The sequence below is a fragment of the Drosophila melanogaster genome, chromosome 3L (genome assembly GCF_000001215.4).
Source record: "Drosophila melanogaster chromosome 3L".
NCBI classification, from domain to species: domain Eukaryota; kingdom Metazoa; phylum Arthropoda; class Insecta; order Diptera; family Drosophilidae; genus Drosophila; species Drosophila melanogaster.
In genome coordinates this window covers 200,058-216,510 of record NT_037436.4, presented here as the reverse complement: position 1 = coordinate 216,510, position 16,453 = coordinate 200,058, and the positions used below count along the sequence as shown (strand labels likewise).

General features: G+C 46.7%; 7 protein-coding genes across 16 annotated transcripts; 3 read left to right on the top strand and 4 right to left on the bottom strand.

Moving 5' to 3' along the window:
- Positions 1-31: 31 nt before the first annotated feature.
- Positions 32-3,802, bottom strand: Dis3l2 (Dis3 like 3'-5' exoribonuclease 2). Of its 2 annotated transcripts, NM_167805.2 has the most exons (5): positions 3,727-3,802; positions 2,535-3,667; positions 1,060-2,479; positions 887-1,006; positions 32-828 (listed from the first exon to the last, which is right to left on the bottom strand). In NM_167805.2, the coding sequence occupies exons 1-5, from the start codon at positions 3,759-3,761 to the stop codon at positions 402-404; spliced, it is 3,135 nt and encodes a 1,044-aa protein (NP_728490.1). In that variant the 5' UTR covers positions 3,762-3,802; the 3' UTR covers positions 32-401. The 2 variants fall into 2 exon arrangements, with proteins under 2 accessions (NP_728490.1, NP_612012.1); NM_138168.3 differs by having other exon boundaries at positions 2,535-3,802.
- Positions 3,803-3,823: 21 nt separating this feature from the next.
- thoc7 lies at positions 3,824-4,875 on the top strand (the record flags this gene model as incomplete). 2 transcript variants are annotated; one of them, NM_138167.1, is made up of 3 exons in its annotated part: positions 3,824-3,893; positions 3,955-4,066; positions 4,132-4,875. In NM_138167.1, 3 exons carry the CDS (start codon positions 3,824-3,826, stop codon positions 4,811-4,813), a joined length of 864 nt encoding a protein of 287 aa, NP_612011.1. In that variant the 3' UTR covers positions 4,814-4,875. The 2 variants fall into 2 exon arrangements, with proteins under 2 accessions (NP_612011.1, NP_728489.2); NM_167804.2 differs by having other exon boundaries at positions 3,952-4,066.
- Positions 4,876-5,053: 178 nt separating this feature from the next.
- Prp4k (Pre-mRNA processing factor 4 kinase) lies at positions 5,054-9,327 on the top strand. 5 transcript variants are annotated; one of them, NM_001299957.1, is made up of 9 exons: positions 5,054-5,219; positions 5,292-5,696; positions 5,773-6,727; positions 6,798-7,061; positions 7,137-7,369; positions 7,432-7,540; positions 7,603-8,139; positions 8,194-8,421; positions 9,235-9,327. In NM_001299957.1, the coding sequence occupies exons 1-8, from the start codon at positions 5,203-5,205 to the stop codon at positions 8,395-8,397; spliced, it is 2,724 nt and encodes a 907-aa protein (NP_001286886.1). In that variant the 5' UTR covers positions 5,054-5,202; the 3' UTR covers positions 8,398-8,421; positions 9,235-9,327. The 5 variants fall into 5 exon arrangements, with proteins under 5 accessions (NP_001286886.1, NP_001286885.1, NP_001261186.1 ...); NM_001299956.1 differs by lacking the exon at positions 9,235-9,327 and having other exon boundaries at positions 6,801-7,061; positions 8,194-8,624; NM_001274257.1 differs by lacking the exon at positions 9,235-9,327 and having other exon boundaries at positions 6,801-7,076; positions 8,194-8,624.
- Positions 8,984-10,377, bottom strand: CG13876 (uncharacterized protein). Its single transcript, NM_138165.2, has 2 exons — positions 10,193-10,377; positions 8,984-10,135 (listed from the first exon to the last, which is right to left on the bottom strand). Exons 1-2 carry the CDS (start codon positions 10,317-10,319, stop codon positions 9,399-9,401), a joined length of 864 nt encoding a protein of 287 aa, NP_612009.1. The 5' UTR covers positions 10,320-10,377; the 3' UTR covers positions 8,984-9,398.
- A 289-nt stretch (positions 10,378-10,666) lies between these two features.
- Positions 10,667-14,413, top strand: Gk1 (Glycerol kinase 1). Of its 2 annotated transcripts, NM_167803.2 has the most exons (4): positions 10,702-10,846; positions 11,039-11,143; positions 12,892-14,022; positions 14,082-14,413. In NM_167803.2, exons 2-4 carry the CDS (start codon positions 11,066-11,068, stop codon positions 14,295-14,297), a joined length of 1,425 nt encoding a protein of 474 aa, NP_728486.1. In that variant the 5' UTR covers positions 10,702-10,846; positions 11,039-11,065; the 3' UTR covers positions 14,298-14,413. The 2 variants fall into 2 exon arrangements, with proteins under 2 accessions (NP_524655.1, NP_728486.1); NM_079916.3 differs by having other exon boundaries at positions 10,667-11,143; positions 14,082-14,406.
- NitFhit (Nitrilase and fragile histidine triad fusion protein) lies at positions 11,202-12,781 on the bottom strand. Its single transcript, NM_080383.4, has 2 exons — positions 12,721-12,781; positions 11,202-12,667 (listed from the first exon to the last, which is right to left on the bottom strand). The coding sequence occupies exon 2, from the start codon at positions 12,649-12,651 to the stop codon at positions 11,269-11,271; it is 1,383 nt and encodes a 460-aa protein (NP_525122.1). The 5' UTR covers positions 12,652-12,667; positions 12,721-12,781; the 3' UTR covers positions 11,202-11,268.
- Positions 14,359-16,337, bottom strand: mri (mrityu). Of its 3 annotated transcripts, NM_138164.4 has the most exons (5): positions 16,214-16,337; positions 15,451-16,121; positions 15,143-15,340; positions 14,753-15,070; positions 14,359-14,694 (listed from the first exon to the last, which is right to left on the bottom strand). In NM_138164.4, the coding sequence occupies exons 2-5, from the start codon at positions 16,037-16,039 to the stop codon at positions 14,480-14,482; spliced, it is 1,320 nt and encodes a 439-aa protein (NP_612008.1). In that variant the 5' UTR covers positions 16,040-16,121; positions 16,214-16,337; the 3' UTR covers positions 14,359-14,479. The 3 variants fall into 3 exon arrangements, with proteins under 3 accessions (NP_612008.1, NP_728484.1, NP_001286883.1); NM_167801.3 differs by having other exon boundaries at positions 15,451-16,337; NM_001299954.1 differs by having other exon boundaries at positions 15,143-15,337; positions 15,451-16,337.
- Positions 16,338-16,453: the final 116 nt, after the last annotated feature.

The following is a 16,453-nucleotide window of genomic DNA, read 5'->3' as shown; positions in this document are numbered from 1 at the left end:
TAACATTTGTCAGCATGATCCAAATCATTTTCGGTTAACTTGATTGTTTTATTGATAAGCAGTTAAGCCTTGATTTTACATAGCACATATGTACATACATTTTTACAAGCTTATTATGATATGCAAACCGAAAAAGGAAGCATCACAGAGTCAATTTTTGTCAAGCATAAAGCTCGGACCCACAATGTGGTTCAAAAAAGTGAGTTTGGACTAACAAGTATTTTTCGATTTTTTTGATTTTTCATTTAACGACACTGAAACAGAAGGAATCTCTTAAACAAAATTGATGTTCCCTCTGTGTGTAGTTATAAACTTTTTTGGCTTATTGAAAAAATACGGTGCAGTTGCTTTGGGTTGTTCCTATGCGAAGAATTACATCTGCTCGTCTGCTCCTTTTTTTCCTAAATTTGTTCTTCCATCTTTAAAAATCCAGTTAGTTTTTGGTCCCAAATGATCAGACATATGGGGACCACGGAAAGCAGCTGCAACTTCCTAGGTGACTGCTTTAAGTTGCGCTCGGCAATAAGAATGTAATTGGGTACGCCGTGTGTGTCTACGAGGACCTTTTGCATTTTGTAGTTAATGCTTATAACGTGGCCCGACTCCAGAGTAACTACGTTCATCATATGCTGAAATATTTCAATGACCACAGCTCGCATGTATATGCCCTGCTTGTTGTGAACATATCGTTTGAAGTACAAGTTACCAGAGTCCTCTCCGGCCTTTTTCGCATTGTACTTGCGCTCATTCGCTAATTTCGTTAAGGTGTGCAAATCATCTGGGGTACGTTTAGGCGGTGTACAATATTTAAGTGCGGCCGCCAAAAGTCTAGAGTGGAGGAAATTTTAAGTACGGGAGGCGAACTTCCAAGGTAAGTGACAGTTACCGGTGCACCAAAATATCAGGATACCGACGGATTGGGCTAGTAAAGTGAGTGTATATGGGTATGGACAAGGCGTAGTGCCACAGGTCAGCCGGTTCCGATTTACCCTCGCTACAAAAATATCTAAAGGGGGGAAATTGTGGGAAGAGTAATTATTTGAAAACTGAGACACTCACGTTGCACGGGCCATTGGTTTCATCAAAAGCTGACTTAGGCAGGCATTCATTGCGACAGGATTGGGCGCCTCATTGCACAACCGCACCATGCTCTCCTGGAGCGCCTTAGACGAGCTATAGTCCAATTCGAATCCCAGAGCAAGCAGCTTTTCCCTTAAAGCCTTAAGGGACTTAATAAGTGGCGGAGGGTGGTTACGCAGTACAGCGATATCCGGAAAGGAGTCGTGTATAAAGCGGGCGACTGCCTGGTTGGCCAGGAGCATAAACTCTTCAATCAGCCGGTTAGCCTCTCGCTGTTTCTCCACTTCAAAAGACAACGGCTCGCCAGTAATTGGATCGAGCAGGAAGCGTAGCTTGGCATTGTTAATTGTGAGTGCGCCATTGTCTAAACGTGTCTTACGGATGGAGCTTGCAATGTCGTGCAGCCATAGCACCCTATTTCTGATATCATCGGGATTAAATCCATTCAGGATGGTCGGAAAGTCGTTCTCGGTAAACCGTTCATTAGGGTTGTCGATGATCTTTTGAGCGTGTTCATAAGCAAATTGCGAGCAAGAGTTAATGACTGTGCGGCAAAATTCTGGCTTCTTTTGCAGCATGACTCCCTTCCCGTTCATCCGCCAGAAGACGGAAAAAGCAAACTTGTCTTGCCCAGGGAGCAGGGAACATCGCATGCATAGAGACTGAGGCAGCATGTGGATTACCTCGTTGGCTAAATAAATAGACGTAGAGCGTTCCTTCACTATGTTATCCAGTTCATTGTCCTCTATCAGGAAGTGCGAAACATCGGATATATGGACGCCAATCTCATATTCGTTGTCGCCTAGCTTCTCTATAGAAACGGCGTCATCCAAATCGCGAGCAGTCATCGGATCTATAGTAAATATGCACATCTTTCTTAAGTCTTTTCGTTGACGCAGATCCTCTTGGCTTATCGGAGGTGGCGGCTGGGAGTAAATGTCGATAAATCGTTGCTCAAATGGCTTTATATCCCGGAGACCGTTATGAAACAGAATTGCCTTAAGTTCGTCATCCAAATTACCCACGCGGCCAACCGGCTGGATTAGTTCAGCGATGCAGTGCCCATTGCAATCTGTCTCGAGTATATGGGCAAGGTATAAGAGGCCGGACACGTCTATTTGCTGCTTGTTTCCGATGTGGGCGGCACAGGCATCCTTCGGAACGTAGACCATGGGGACACGCAAATCGTACGGTCGGAATTTGTAGAATAGCTGGTCGTCACAGAGTTTGGTTGGGTTCGTAAACGATATGGTTCCCACGATCTGGCGGAGCTCAGTTCGTTTAGTTATTGCTATGACGAACGCTTTAGGGCAGTTGTCCGACGATATCACGACCACGTTGTCGGTATCGGACTCAGAGCCCTGGGACTCGGTATCGTCCGAAAGCTCCTCACCATCCGCTTTATAGGATATTATCATCAGTCGAAAGTATTATAAGTTTGCCGATAAACTTACCAAGAGATAATGAGGGCTTCCCACCAGAGATTTCACCAGACGAGGGCTCAGCTGTCTTTGAACTACCCTGAGCACCAGGGTTTAGCACGAATGCACGTACTTTGTCACCATCGAAGGCATAGCGCCTAGCCACTGGCAAGAGCACGATGCCATCTCGTTCGAGTGCTTCTCGATCAGTGGACATGATTATAAAGGCCTGTCTGTTGTTCTTGCGGTTAACCCGGATTTCCTCTTCTACAATGCGCCCATAACCCGCCGCAACTAGTCTCTGCGCATGCGCTTCCAGGTCGGAGAAGTTACCTTTGAAAATCAAGTCTTCCGACAACTGGTGATCCATACCCACGTGACGTTGGACAATCTTGTTTATGTACGACCGCATGGCCTCTAGTTCGGTTTTTTGCGATTGGGTCCCATTGCTACCGGATCCATCGTTTTTCTTGCTATTGCGTTGCCTTCGTCCTAGTTTCGGTTGCTGCTGTACATGACTTCCATTGTTTGTAGCAGAGACCTCAGAATCGTGGCGATGCCGCCCCTGGTAACCAACCTGTTGCGGATGTGCTTCTGACCTGGTCTGACTCCACTCGAGCTGAGAAAGGATCTCGTTTTTACGTATCAGCTGGCAGGCATACGCGTTAACATCTGGGGAGAGGTGTGAAAGATGTTTGACCATATCCTGAAGAGCTTCCACCTCATTTCGAAGAGCCCGCTTCGACTTCTTTTTCGCTATTAACCGATGGCTGGGACTAGACACGACGTGCAAATGCGAAAGTGGCTGAAGGCAGGGAATCTGCATGGTCGCCTGGTAGGAGGCGAATGCTACGTGGTAGGGCAATTGCATAGCTACCGGCGCTGGCGTGGATACTGGCACACCGTAAGGAATGGCCTGCCTGCTGTTGCTCCGAGCAGATGGTTGGGATTGGTTGGGATGTGGCCGTGGTTCCGCCCAGCGCATTAGTGGCTGCAGCGGAATAACGGCATTGTTGGCCGATAGGTCTTTGCTGGATGCATTAGACTCCATTTCCCTCTGCATCTGCTGGAGGCGGGCAGCAAGGCGTTGTGAGCGCTGTCGGAGGCCCTCAATCCTTCTGCAATCTCGGTCCGCATCCACGTTGACGCTTGACGTTTCCGACATTCTGCAAGAAGTGCACTTAGTTAATGGGATTCGCTGATGTCCGAAAGTGTACGGCACTACACTTGGCTATGGGCGGGATATAAAGGGTAAGGCATAATTCAATACTTTCTCCAAATTAAAATGATAGGACAAGTACAGTAGGACCGTACTGCGTGGTATGTCGGAGCAGTGTCAGCTTCGGCCACACTCCGATACGCTAGTTCGGAAATTAGTGGAGATGAATGACGGTAAGTTGTTTTTGTTTATTTTCGCATTTGGGAATAGATATTTAAACTGATCTTCCAGAAGAAATCATAAAGCAGCGCCTGCTGATTGACGGGGATGGAACTGGAGAGGATCGGAGAATAGTAGTGTTGCTGAAACAGTTCTTGAAGTGGGCCAGTGACTCGCTGGACAGCAAGTAAGAAATTGGATATGTGTGTATTCAAAACATGGTGTACATATCTCCTCTTTTCCGAATTACAGTCCCATCATGTACGACCGACTGATGGCCCAATTCGCCCAGTGCAAGCTCACTGCGTTAAAGAATGTACAAACTCTGCAGATGATCGCCGGTGAGCGTGACAACTACACACAACTAGTTGAACACCACGAAGAAAGTATTGTTTTGGCTAAAGCGGAAATCGAATCCAGTAAAAAAGAGCTAATCACTGCCAAGCAGATTCGCAAGAACAAGATGGAGTACGACCTGCTGGCCTCGCTCATCCAGGACCAACCGGACCGCAGTGAAACACAGCGACATATTGAGACCATTAGGAGGGAGATTGACGACTTGGTGCAAAAGAAGCTAAAGATGGAGCGCAAGTTTCAGAAACGACGCAATGACTTCACTTTGCTGATGTACACGATTCACGAGCTGGAACAGCAGCTGGACCAGGACAGCTCATCCTCGGCATCCTCCTCGTCCAGCGATTGCGATGCCCGCTCTGAGCCGGACCTAGACGACAATGGGATCATGGAGGTAAGCGATGAAGACGACGATCTCAACAATAGCACTCCCACAAAGTTCGACGGAGCCCGCGGCGAGCCCAAATATCACTCAGTCTCTACTGAGGACTCTAAAGCCATGTCCGTAGAAGAGGACACGGTGCTTGAGCTAAGCATCGACAAAGATGAGCACGACGTGGATGTAGCTGTTGCCAATTAGGTTAGAAGCGCTAGCATGTACAATAAAAACAAAAAAATAAAATGTCATGAACTATAATATACAAATTCAACTGTTGTTTCGAAATTCCTTCGTTTTTATTTCCAATTTAGACTTGCGCCAAAGACGATATTTAAGGGTTATAAAATTTAATTTTAATATATTTTTATTTTACTTGCATATATACTAGAAATAATTCCGAAATCCCAGGAGGTATTTTTAAAACGTATTTACTTTTGTCCGGCGTGCAGTCACACTAAAAAAGCTACGAAGAGGAAGAATACAATAAGAGGAAAATTACAAGTTTCATTAGCCATCTGCAGAATTACCGCACACCTTATGAACGCACAGTGTGCGCGCATCTGCAGTTTACATTGTTAAACAATCAAATAATGGCTGACGACAAAAGGTAGGTTAATTTTACTAAGCCGACCGCACGTGTGTGTATTGACCTGGGCTGCTCCCCTCTTGTACCGAATAGCTACGACTCCAGCAACAACAGCGAGACCGAAGAGCGTCGGGCCAAGCACAAAAAGGCTAAAAAGCACAAAAAACATAAAAAATCCTCGACTGGCAAGACCGAGAAGGACAGGCATGTCCACAAGAAGCAGAAGAAGGCAAAAAAGCGCCCCCACCGAACAAGCGAATCCACAAACGAATCGGACGCCCCGGAAAACGCAAAGTTAAAGCTATCACAAAATTGCGGGCTGAGCAGCAAGTTCACAGAAATCATGCAGAAGGCCAGCCGGAATGGAGCCGATTTCCGTGTCGGCAAACCCCTGCTTCCGACGGATCCGAGCAGCCTTGTTGAAGAAATCACCAAAACTATTCAGAATAAGATGCTGCCTGTCCTGGAGGTGGCCAGTTCAAGCAGCGAAAGCGATGTGTAAGTATTGTGGAATAAAATAGGGGAGCGATTTCGTAATTCATATGGTGTTCGCACTTATCTTTCTTGATTTTAGGCCCGCCGATGCCGCCAGTCCTATTATTTTGTCTATTATTGAAGACGAGCTTAATTTGGAGGAATTGATGCGGCAGAAGGCCCTTCTGCAGGCGCGCCTGGGCGCCTATATGTCGGATCCCGAGGCTGAGGATAAGGGCGATCTCCTCCCACACACACACTCGCAGCAGCTGGTTGTCCACACCAAATCAGTGCTCAAAGCTGTCACATCCGTACCGCAGCCCCAACCCAGCAAGTCTGCAGCGCCGTTGGCTACTGCAACCAGTAAACATGCTAATATTAAAAAGTCTACCACGCATAACTCAAATGAATCCGATGTTATATTGTTGGATGATTCTAGCGGAGGCCAGCGAACCCCCTCGCCTACACCCGAGAAACGAAGGCGCCACGCATCCCCGCTCCCAGCGGCTCCGAGAAGCCGTTGCCGTAGGGATCGTCGTTCGAGGGATCGCGACCGTTCACCCCCACGTCGGCGAGCATCAGATCAGCAGACCCAGGTTCGCCCGCGGAGCCGCAACCGCAACATGGAGGACCTACGACAGGAAATAAATCGCGACAAGCAAAGGGAAAGACGGGACCATAGTCGAGACCGGGATCGGCGAGGATTGGATAGGCCGCCGCCACCCACTGATATGAGACCAGGTCGTGCACGGGAGCGAGACGTTCGGCCGAGTCGTATGCAGCGGTCGCACAGCCGCAGTAAGTTTGAATCAGACAGGCGACGAGAGCGGGAGCGGCAAAAGGACCGGGATCGTGGTGGCGGGCGCGTAGGAGCTCGCAGCGGGACAGACAACGGGGATAGAGATCGGTACAAGGGTTCGCTGAGCGAGGGGCAAAATAAGCTCGACAAGGAGAGCAGTGATGAGGAGGTGAACGTAAACATTGACATTTTGGAGGAAGATGACGAAGAACGTATCATTGAGCTACGTAGAAAGAAGCGCGAGGAGCTACTCAAGGTAGGGAAACATTTTGTTTTTAATATTTGTTAGTGTAAACTTATTGTTTTTCTCCTATAACTGTAATCAGAAGCTGGGCACTGGGCAAGAATCGCCAGCGCCTCATAACTCGGTCTCGTACGAGTCTCGGAGTACCTCACAAGGGTCATCCCAACGCGAAAGACCTTTAAGAACGCCGTCGCCCACGATGCCGTGCCCGAATCCACTTATCTCGGAAATTCCAAAGGATCGCGAAGATATGGATAACTCGACTAGCCAAAAGACTTGCTCCGCGAAGGAAAAACGAAACGAGTGGGATATGTTCGCTGACCAAGACGTGGACTCTAATTTCGATGTGAGTCGCAAAATTGTAAATTTCAAACTCAAATTCTTCATTCCATTTATTAATTCCGAGTTCAAATCCCACCAGTCACCCAACACAATCGTCCAAAATAAGCATCAACACGAAAATCCCGCTCTCACAGACAATTGGGACGACGCTGAAGGTTATTACCGAGTTCGTATCGGTGAAGTTTTGGACAATCGCTACCTAGTGAATGGATACACAGGCCAGGGTGTCTTCAGCAACGTAGTGCGTGGCAGAGACCAAGCTCGTGGGCAAGCTAATGTAGCCATTAAGATCATACGGAACAACGAAATAATGTATGTATTTTGTAATTTTTTGTATTTGTATGCCTATTTATGCCGTTTGTTTCTTTTATTAGGCACAAAACTGGCTTGCGGGAACTAGAAATATTAAAAAAGCTGAACGATGCCGATCCAGAGGATCGTTTCCACTGCCTGCGACTGTATCGTCACTTCTTTCACAAGCAGGTAATTCATCGTTTGTACAACTTAGTGTCGACTGAATTGCAATCTTTATATTTCCACTATAGCATCTTTGTATGGTGTTTGAGCCATTAGCAATGAATTTGCGGGAAGTACTTAAAAAGTATGGCAAGAATGTGGGACTCCACATCAAAGCAGTGCGTAGCTACACGCAGCAGCTATTCTTAGCGCTCAAATTGTTAAAAAAGACGGGCATTTTGCATGCTGACATTAAGCCGGATAACATTTTGGTAAACGAAAATAATCTGATACTAAAATTGTGTGATTTTGGTTCTGCTTCGGCAATCAGCGACAACGAAATAACACCGTACTTGGTATCGCGGTTCTACCGTTCGCCTGAGATAATTTTGGGTATTCCCTATGACTACGGAATCGACACCTGGTCTGCGGGCTGCACAATTTATGAGTTATACACGGGAAAGATTCTGTTTAGCGGGAAAAGTAACAATCAGATGCTTAAGTTTTTCATGGACGTAAAAGGCAAGATACCAAACCGAATTATCAGAAAAGGTCAGTTTAGAGAGCAGCATTTTGACCAAAGCTGCAACTTTCTCTACCATGAAATAGATAAGCTCACTGAGAGGGTAAGTGTTTTTGGGATAAAGTGAGAATCTAATGCCAATTTTGTATATCCACAGGAAAAAATTGTTGTAATGCCTGTAGTCAAACCTTCGCGTAGCCTGCAGCAGGAACTAATTGCTGACCAGAACTTACCCGACGATCAACATCGCAAGGTCACCCAGCTCAAGGATCTTCTAGAGAACATGTTTGCCTTAGATCCGGCTAAACGGATCTCCCTTAACCAGGCACTAGTTCATCCATTCATACAGGAGAAGATGTAAATCGACCGACGAAGTTAATGAAACGTAATTTAATTTCGCATAGTTCTAAGACAACAATTCCCTAACTCAGCCGTTAGCTACTAGTTATCGTTTGTTATTTTAGATACATCTGCTCAACCAAAAATCACTAGATCATTACATCTACACAAGCGATCTAAATATGTTCTGTGGTTTTAAGCTCTATGGCGTTTTGAGAACCGAATTATACAAAATATTGGTATTCAATTAATGTTTCCTGCGTGTGTAAATGTTTATGCTACTGTATAAAATGCATGTAACGGATTCGCCAAACACTATATAGTTCTATTATATATGTGTATACATATATATATATATGTATACATATGTATATATGTGTGTATGTATATATAAATACACATAAGTACAGTTTCAACCTGTTTTGTGAATCGTATTTATGTGTACTAAAATTTCAGTGTGCCGCTTGTTACGGGCGAGCCTTCTTTGGCCTTGTGGCTGGCTGAACTGGTAATAATTTACACTCACGATTTAGCAGAGGATACCTAACACAATTCAAACGCTGTATGTCCCTCCGATTTACCTAATATTACCAATAACTAACACTATTAATAACAATTTTTTAATGTATATAGTTTCTTGCGTAAATTGGATGTCCTAAAAGTATCTCAATGATTATAATATGAATTTGTTAAATAGTAAACAAAAAGAATTTAGTTGGTAAAATAGAAAATCGTATCTTCGGTTGGTCGAAGAAAGTATCAGGCATATAAGCTCAAATCTGAGTGACTAACTGTCAGATTCAGCTCATATTTTTTAACCCACACTTCTTTAATAAATTTGTTTTCTTTAATTTTGCAGTTTGTGCAGTCAACACATTTGTTCCACGCCTTGCAGTTTCAACTCGTGAGTATATTAAGTAGAACATTCATAGAGCAAATTGATTAATATAGTTCTGTCCAAGTAAGTATTCAGTTCTTTTTGAAATTATACTTCATGTGGACGGGCTGATACATAACAGTCCGCTAGTTCAAGTCATCAGAGGGTACTGACAGCTCCAGAGCTGTCTGCAGAGTTTCGCTCGAGCACAGATAGTGCAGCTCTGGGGGCTGAGCTTCACTTTTAAGGAAGCACTTCACTTTTTTGGGTTTCCAGTTGTTGTCAGCCAAGGGGTCCCGAAAAAGCCCGAAGGCACATTCAAAGATTCCGACGCAGCTATCACGGGAGTGCAGAGTGCCGCAGCAGATCACTAAGAAATGTCCGTACGAGTCCATTCGACCCTGAATTCCGGCGTGCGTCAGGTTTGGATTAAAGTAAAAGTCAAACTGCTGCTTAGCGCTCGTTAGTGCCGATAACACCTCGGCAGCCGTCGTACACTCCCACTCATTGATTCCATCACTGGCTATGATCGTGAGATGTAGAGCCGCATCTGCCCATAAATCCACCAGACTAAGGGCGTCTGCGTTGAAGCGTTCGAAGAACCACTCGCCGAACTTGCGGGCAATCGTGTGAATGGGATAATCCTCTTCGCTCTGAATATGAAGTGAGCTGGAAGTCTGGTCTCCGGAAAGCTCTATGCTTGATTTATGCTCCTGCTTCCAATACTGTATAACCTTGGCTATGAGGTCTGCCTTGCTAAAGTCTGTGGCTGCGTCAGCGCGTCGATTGCTCAAATACGTAAAGAGGAGTTCCTTTTTTATAGCGCGCTTGGAAAGCAGTACGTAAATGTCTGGAATGTGTGTAGTGATCAGACGAAGGGCCTCTGCAAGTTAAATACAAAATACTTATTGGTTGTGCAAATTCCAAAATTAAATCTTACCCTCCGGGTCTTCGGTTTTGCACATATTTTTGGTGGCCCCTTTGGCCAACTGTAGCAGAACAGTTAAGTTCTTGTCATTTAGAAGTAACTCCCGCAGTCCTTTCTTCTGACTGTCTGAAATCATCATGTCGGAATATACTAGTTTACTTGGCGGTAACAAACTGGATATTTTTGTTATTATCCAGTTTGGCGTTCAGATCAGCTGATACTCTTTAGCCTGCGTGCAAAAGTGTTACCCCACTTACCAGACACATTATTTCGTTGTGAATGTTCGTTTATGCGCAATACGTTTTATATATAGGTGTATTTTGTGAAAAATTACCTATAACAAAATTTTAATATGTAAATATTAAATTATAATGCACTTAATGAAGAAATAAATGATTTATAATTTTAAGGTTTGTTCCCGATAGCAAAAATCACGTTCTTTATGATGCATAAACGTTATGTCGCGCCCATTCGCAGTAAATATTTACTATCCGACGGGTTTTTAGCTTGCACACACCGCTATCGTAACGATTTGCAAAGAGAAGGCTCGCTCACCTTATCTCTTATCGCATAATTTCCGTCGAATATGTCGACAAGATTCCAATAACTAATTTTAGTGTGAAACAATCTCGCGAGAAAGCGTGCTGGCATTTATTGACTGTAAAGGTGAACTCTGGACACCACGTAAAAAAAATGGATTCTCCCACAACCGAAACGACACCGCCTCCACCCACGCTATCTGGTCCATTCGTTGGGGCTATTGACGAGGGAACCACTTCCGCGCGATTTATTATATTTCGTGCGGGCACTGACGAAATTGTGTGCTTTCATCAGATTGAAGTGGAGTCTATTTTCCAGAAGGAGGGATGGTGCGAGCAGGATCCCATGGCCATAGTGAATACGGTCAACGAGTGCATCACCGGTGCCTGCAAGAAACTTGTGGCCGTGGGCGGGAAGGTTGAGGTACGTCAATTTCAGATGAATCGATTCCCTCATCTGATCTATTCCGAAATGGCCGATTGAAAATCTATCTCTTTATTATATGTTCTTCATAAATCACATGGCAGGAAAAGGGGTGGGGTAAAAAGCTAGCTTATGTCCGTCAGAAATTTGCGATAAATTTGCGCCTCCTCGATCCTTTCCTCGATGGTACGCGGAGGCTTCTCCTCGGCGCGCTCATCTAGTTTCACGTAGATCTGGTCATTGTGCCCGAAGTCTCCCAGACGGCGGGGCATTATATGAAAGTGTACATGGGGAACAGTTTGTCCCGCCTGTGCACCATCTTGCACAGTGACGGTGGCGGAAGTTGTCTGGTAAATCTTCTCAAGCAATCTTTGCACCAGACACACAGTGGTGAACATATCCGCCATTTCGGCACAGTCGAGGCCACAAAGGCGCGGAGTCACTCGCTTAGTGGACACAAGGACGTGACCCTTTACAACACAGCGCAGGTTGGTGAATGCAAAGCAGTGCTCAGACTCATAAAAAATTGTGCGCTTGTCCACGATATTAGTGGCAAATGGTCGATCCTGGGTTGGTTCTTTGCTACGAAGGTTGTAGGCTGTTAAGGCGTAGATGTCGTTTCGACGATGTTCGAAGCAGGGCATGGTCTGATACAGAGATTGAAGCACGGAAAGGTCCACCTCGGCCGTGCCTATATCAAGCTCCTGCTCGCTGCAGTCAGCCAGTACGTTTCCCCAGGGGCTAACGATCATGCTGTGGCCCCAACTCTGTCGCTTCTGGTTGTGCCAACCTATCTGAGCCGCAGCGACCACAAAGCATTGAGTCTCTATGGCTCTGGCCCGCAGGAGGATTTCCCAGTGCGCCTTACCGGTTGCGTATGTGAATGCGGATGGGTATGTTAACAAATTGGCACCCAGCTTCCTGAGCAGCACCGCCGGCTCAGCAAAACGCAGGTCGTAGCAAATCTGAAGCCCTATCTGGCCAACTGGAGTGCTCACTGGGCGCTCAAGGCAGTATCCCGGCGTAACTGTATCTGATTCGCGTAGGCGAACCTCTTTAGTCGTAACATCAAACATGTGCAGCTTTCTGTATACTGCTGCTAGTTCCCCTTTCTCGTTGAGCAAAACATGAGCGTTGAAGATTTTTTGATCGTTCCGCTCGTGCACGCCACCCAGGGAAATCCAAATTTTGTTGCACTTCGCCAATTCCCGGTACTGCGCCATTAACTCGCCGTCCAAGCCCTCGGAGAGCTCAATAGTTTGGGTCCGGCTCTCGCCCACAAAGTCACAGCACTCAGGCAGAAAGAGCATGCAGGCGTTCTGTGACTTGGCCCTATCCACTAGCTCTATCACTTGGCTAAGATTAGCCGCCTTGTCGCTGGTAGAGCGCATCTGACCCACAGCAATGGTCGCACTTTGATCCTTCCTCTTTTGGACGGACATCCTGCGTAGCTGCTGATGAATGGCGATCACAATGCTGCGTCTCGTGGTATTAACTAGAGTTGACATTGAAACGGGTCGCCGGCTGTGGAAAATTTTCGAATCGTTACGTCGTAAGATGTTATCAATTATTTTTACCTAGTTGTTTACTGCGCTGCTCTCTTTACCATTCCCCTAGCTTACGGCGTTTCCCAGAGAATGGCAAACAAGTGTGTACACACACAACCAAGGAAAGAATATACAAGAGTTGACCGTTTTAACTTAATTCGAATATTTGAAATAGAATCCTAAGCTTTCGCCTCGTTTCAGGAAATAATCACGATTGGAATAACAAACCAACGCGAGTCCACAGTCGTATGGGATAGAAACTCCGGCCAACCGCTGGTGAACGCTATCATCTGGCTAGACAATCGTACCACCAGCACGGTGGAGGAGCTTTTGGAGACTATTCCGAACAATGCCAGGAACATCAACTACCTGCGCCCATTGTGCGGACTTCCTCTGTCTCCGTACTTTTCGGGCGTGAAACTACGCTGGCTTCGAGACAACGTGCCGGTTGTCAGCCAGGCTATGGAGAAGGGCACGGCCATGTTTGGCACCATCGACACCTGGCTAATGTATAATCTTACGGGCGGGAAGGACTGTGGTGTCCACAAGACGGATGTGACCAACGCTTCGCGCACTATGCTCATGAACATCGAGACCCTTCAGTGGGATGCCAACTTGCTAAAGTTCTTTGGGCTGCCCAAGACCATTTTGCCGGAGATCTGCTCGAGCTCAGAGTTCTATGGCAGCATTGCGCAGGGCGTTCTGCAAGGCATAGGCATAACATCGGTTCTGGGCGACCAGCAAGCCGCTCTAGTGGGTCAACAATGCCTGGCCAAAGGTCAGGCCAAAGCCACTTATGGCACTGGATGTTTTCTGCTTTATAACACAGGACCTTCAATTGTACACTCAACGCACGGATTACTAACGACTGTTGGCTACCAACTAGGACGGAAGGCAGTCCCATTTTACGCCCTTGAGGGAAGCGTGTCCATTGCCGGTGCAGCATTCAACTGGCTGCGCGACAACATGAACCTTATTCAAAACTCGGGGCAGATCGAAACCATGGCTAGCACTGTGGACAACTCTCTTGACGTATACTTCGTACCAGCTTTCAATGGACTCTACGCCCCCTACTGGAATCAGGACGCTCGCGGTGTCATTTGTGGACTGAGTGAAGAAACAACAAGTGAGCACATAGTAAGAGCCACCCTGGAAGCAGTTTGTTTCCAGGTCCGTGATATTCTCGATTCGATGCACAAGGACTGCAAGATTCCACTGGCCAAGCTTATGGTAGACGGGGGCATGACTGTGAATAATCTGTTCCTGCAGCTTCAATCCGACCTAGTAGGAATTCAAGTACTCCGGGCGAAGATCGCAGAGACAACAGCGCTGGTTAGTACTTTAACTTGTGATGTAAATGCAGCTTCAATAATGCTTCAAAAATGCTTTAGGGAGCTGCAATGGCAGCCTACAAAGCCGTTGAAAACCGATACCAAATGGAGGCTCCACTCTCTAAATCTGGCCCCCGAGAAGCCATAAAGCCATCGATCAGTGCCACCGATCGCAACCTGCGCTACCAAAAGTGGAAAATGGCTATCGATCGTTCACTGAACTGGGAGACTTCGACGCTTCCACAGGGCGAACGGGAGGCCTTTGACGGAGCGTGATCACAGCTAATGTCTGGTAACGTTCATGTTCTTCTATTCGTAAATCAATTGCTTGGTTTTTCGTATTCGAAATTTCCATTTATTACATATACATATAAAAATGTTAATTAAAAACGTAAAGTGTTTTTCTGTGCGCTGTGATGCTCTGGCAGTGTGTTCCGACTACCAGCCGGTCAGTTGATCTACATATTTTCATCAACTATTCCGACGGCAACAGCGATCGCTGCCTGGTCCAACTCGTTGAGCATTACAACGCCCCCGGCCGCCTCGTCGACGGCTACCACGACTGCTGGACCAGCCACGCCTATAGCTGCGGGTGCGACGGCCATACCGGCAGCGAGCTCAGCGTTATTGGGATGCGGATTAGCCACTGCTATAGGGGGAATCGGATTTCCACCTGAAAACGAATTTGGGCTTTAAGGGAGCTGTTACTCTCCGTTTCGAGCCTTACGCACTTGCGTCCAATTCCAGTGGCGGATCTGCATTTGCTTCCGCTAGATTCGTTACAGACTTGGATTTTACACATTGGAAATCAACATGGCGACTCTTTGCTTCCTCCTTCTCCCAGGACATGTGGATGAAAGGTCGCTGCACATAGCTGTAGATGACTTCAGCCCGTCCACCGGGACGCCTTCGGATCTTCTCTTTGTGGGTGGGGTATCCCTCTATGCCACAGCGTATCTTCTTCAGACCGCGATCCTTCATCACCTGTTTGGCCACATCGCGGTTCTCGATGTACTTGAAGAATCGGTGCATGGCAGTGCTGTGCACGGCTGCGTTAGAAATGTTAGTGTTGCTTCCACTTCCGTGATACTAATGCAAACACATTTTTTAAATACACTCACTCTGACAATACTCCTCGCCCATCTGAGGCGGAAACTCTTCATCCCACTCGACCATATCGTCTTCAAGGAGCACCACAACGTGACACTCTCGATCCCCGCGCTGCGCCGAGGCCACCATGAGGGGCAGAATTAGGTCCTCAAGAAAGAGTTCAAATTGTTGTCGCGCTCCTTCGTTGCTAAGCTCGTGGAGAAGGCCTCCTTTATGTCAAACATAACAGAGGGCATGTTACAAGGAAAGAGACGGAAAACAAGCAGAGGTGGCCACAACTAAGGTTCGCCCTGGCAGGAATAGTTCGCGTTATACTCACTTAGGTTCTGGCAGCGCACCGTGGTTGCGTCGAAGGGAATGAGCAGATAATCACAGGCTTCTTTTAGTTCCGGTACCGAAACAGTGGGCGGGCAGCGGATAACACCGCTTTTGTAGTACTCCAGAATGGCTCTGAACACTAAGTGCGAAATGCCGTCGGCAACGTCGTACTCGCCGCGCTCGTTGGTATGAGCGAACTGGAAGCCGGAGCCGAACATCGTGCCAAGCATTGTGGTGGGATGTGCTGTAAGCAGTGATTGCTCCACCGTGAAGCGCACACCGTCCACCAGCATGGTGATCCTTTCGGGAGGGAGCGGCAGGCGGCCCATTCCGGAACCAGTTGCCTGGCAGCTGGGAGATGCTCCGCAAGGGGATTTTATGTCGTGCTTGGGCACAGCACCTCCGCCTGACATATTGTGCTGCGGACGGTTCAGCCGGCTGCGCTCCTTCAGGATGCGCCTCCTCCGCTCCTCGGCTGTTTCGAGAACTTCCTCGCTGCTGTCGCTACTGTACGTGTCCTGCTTCTGGGCAAGGGGCGCCTTGCTACTGATATTGCTACTACTACTGTTCAGACTTGGAGTGTTTGACATGTTTGTTGCGTTTGATGAGCCACTCTTCAAATATTCCAGTACAACACCGTTCCACCGACTTTTCGAGAGAGACAAAGACAATCTGGCAGAGGGCGGTCAAATTAGCGAGGCTCCGTTGAAAAAAAGCCTGCTTATCGCTGCATCAGAGGTCCGATTAAATAGTATTCACGTTACCTTTGTGCGACGCGACTTTTTCCTTTTTACATATAGTTATAAATATACATATTTTTTCTTGTTGGTGCTGGAGATGGGCTCCTGGGTGCGCTCAGTCGATAGTTTTCCTCTGTAATCACAATAACATATTTTTAACCGATATTTATCTTCAATCGCGATGTTTGTTTTCAGCTTATCGGGTTTTTTTTAACGAATAAAAAATTCCTCTCTAAAAAAATAAAAAGATTGTAATTTCATCAT

Coding starts and splice junctions, on each gene's coding strand:
- Dis3l2 (NM_167805.2), bottom strand. CDS start 3,761: ATGCCTTACCCTTTATATCCCGCCCATAGCCAAGT. Junction 3,668..3,726: donor TATCCCGCCCATAGCCAAGT/GTAGTGCCGTAC, acceptor CACTTCTTGCAG/AATGTCGGAAACGTCAAGCG. Junction 2,480..2,534: donor GAAGCCCTCATTATCTCTTG/GTAAGTTTATCG, acceptor TATCCTATAAAG/CGGATGGTGAGGAGCTTTCG.
- Prp4k (NM_001299955.1), top strand. Junction 7,077..7,136: donor TCGATGTGAGTCGCAAAATT/GTAAATTTCAAA, acceptor AAATCCCACCAG/TCACCCAACACAATCGTCCA. Junction 7,370..7,431: donor ATACGGAACAACGAAATAAT/GTATGTATTTTG, acceptor TTCTTTTATTAG/GCACAAAACTGGCTTGCGGG.
- CG13876 (NM_138165.2), bottom strand. CDS start 10,319: ATGATGATTTCAGACAGTCAGAAGAAAGGACTGCGGGAGTTACTTCTA. Junction 10,136..10,192: donor CAAAACCGAAGACCCGGAGG/GTAAGATTTAAT, acceptor TTTAACTTGCAG/AGGCCCTTCGTCTGATCACT.
- Gk1 (NM_079916.3), top strand. CDS start 10,874: ATGGATTCTCCCACAACCGAAACGACACCGCCTCCACCCACGCTATCT. Junction 11,144..12,891: donor CCGTGGGCGGGAAGGTTGAG/GTACGTCAATTT, acceptor GCCTCGTTTCAG/GAAATAATCACGATTGGAAT. Junction 14,023..14,081: donor TCGCAGAGACAACAGCGCTG/GTTAGTACTTTA, acceptor AAAATGCTTTAG/GGAGCTGCAATGGCAGCCTA.
- NitFhit (NM_080383.4), bottom strand. CDS start 12,651: ATGTCAACTCTAGTTAATACCACGAGACGCAGCATTGTGATCGCCATT.
- mri (NM_167801.3), bottom strand. CDS start 16,039: ATGTCAAACACTCCAAGTCTGAACAGTAGTAGTAGCAATATCAGTAGC. Junction 15,341..15,450: donor GGTGCGCTGCCAGAACCTAA/GTGAGTATAACG, acceptor TTTGACATAAAG/GAGGCCTTCTCCACGAGCTT. Junction 15,071..15,142: donor GGGCGAGGAGTATTGTCAGA/GTGAGTGTATTT, acceptor TTTCTAACGCAG/CCGTGCACAGCACTGCCATG.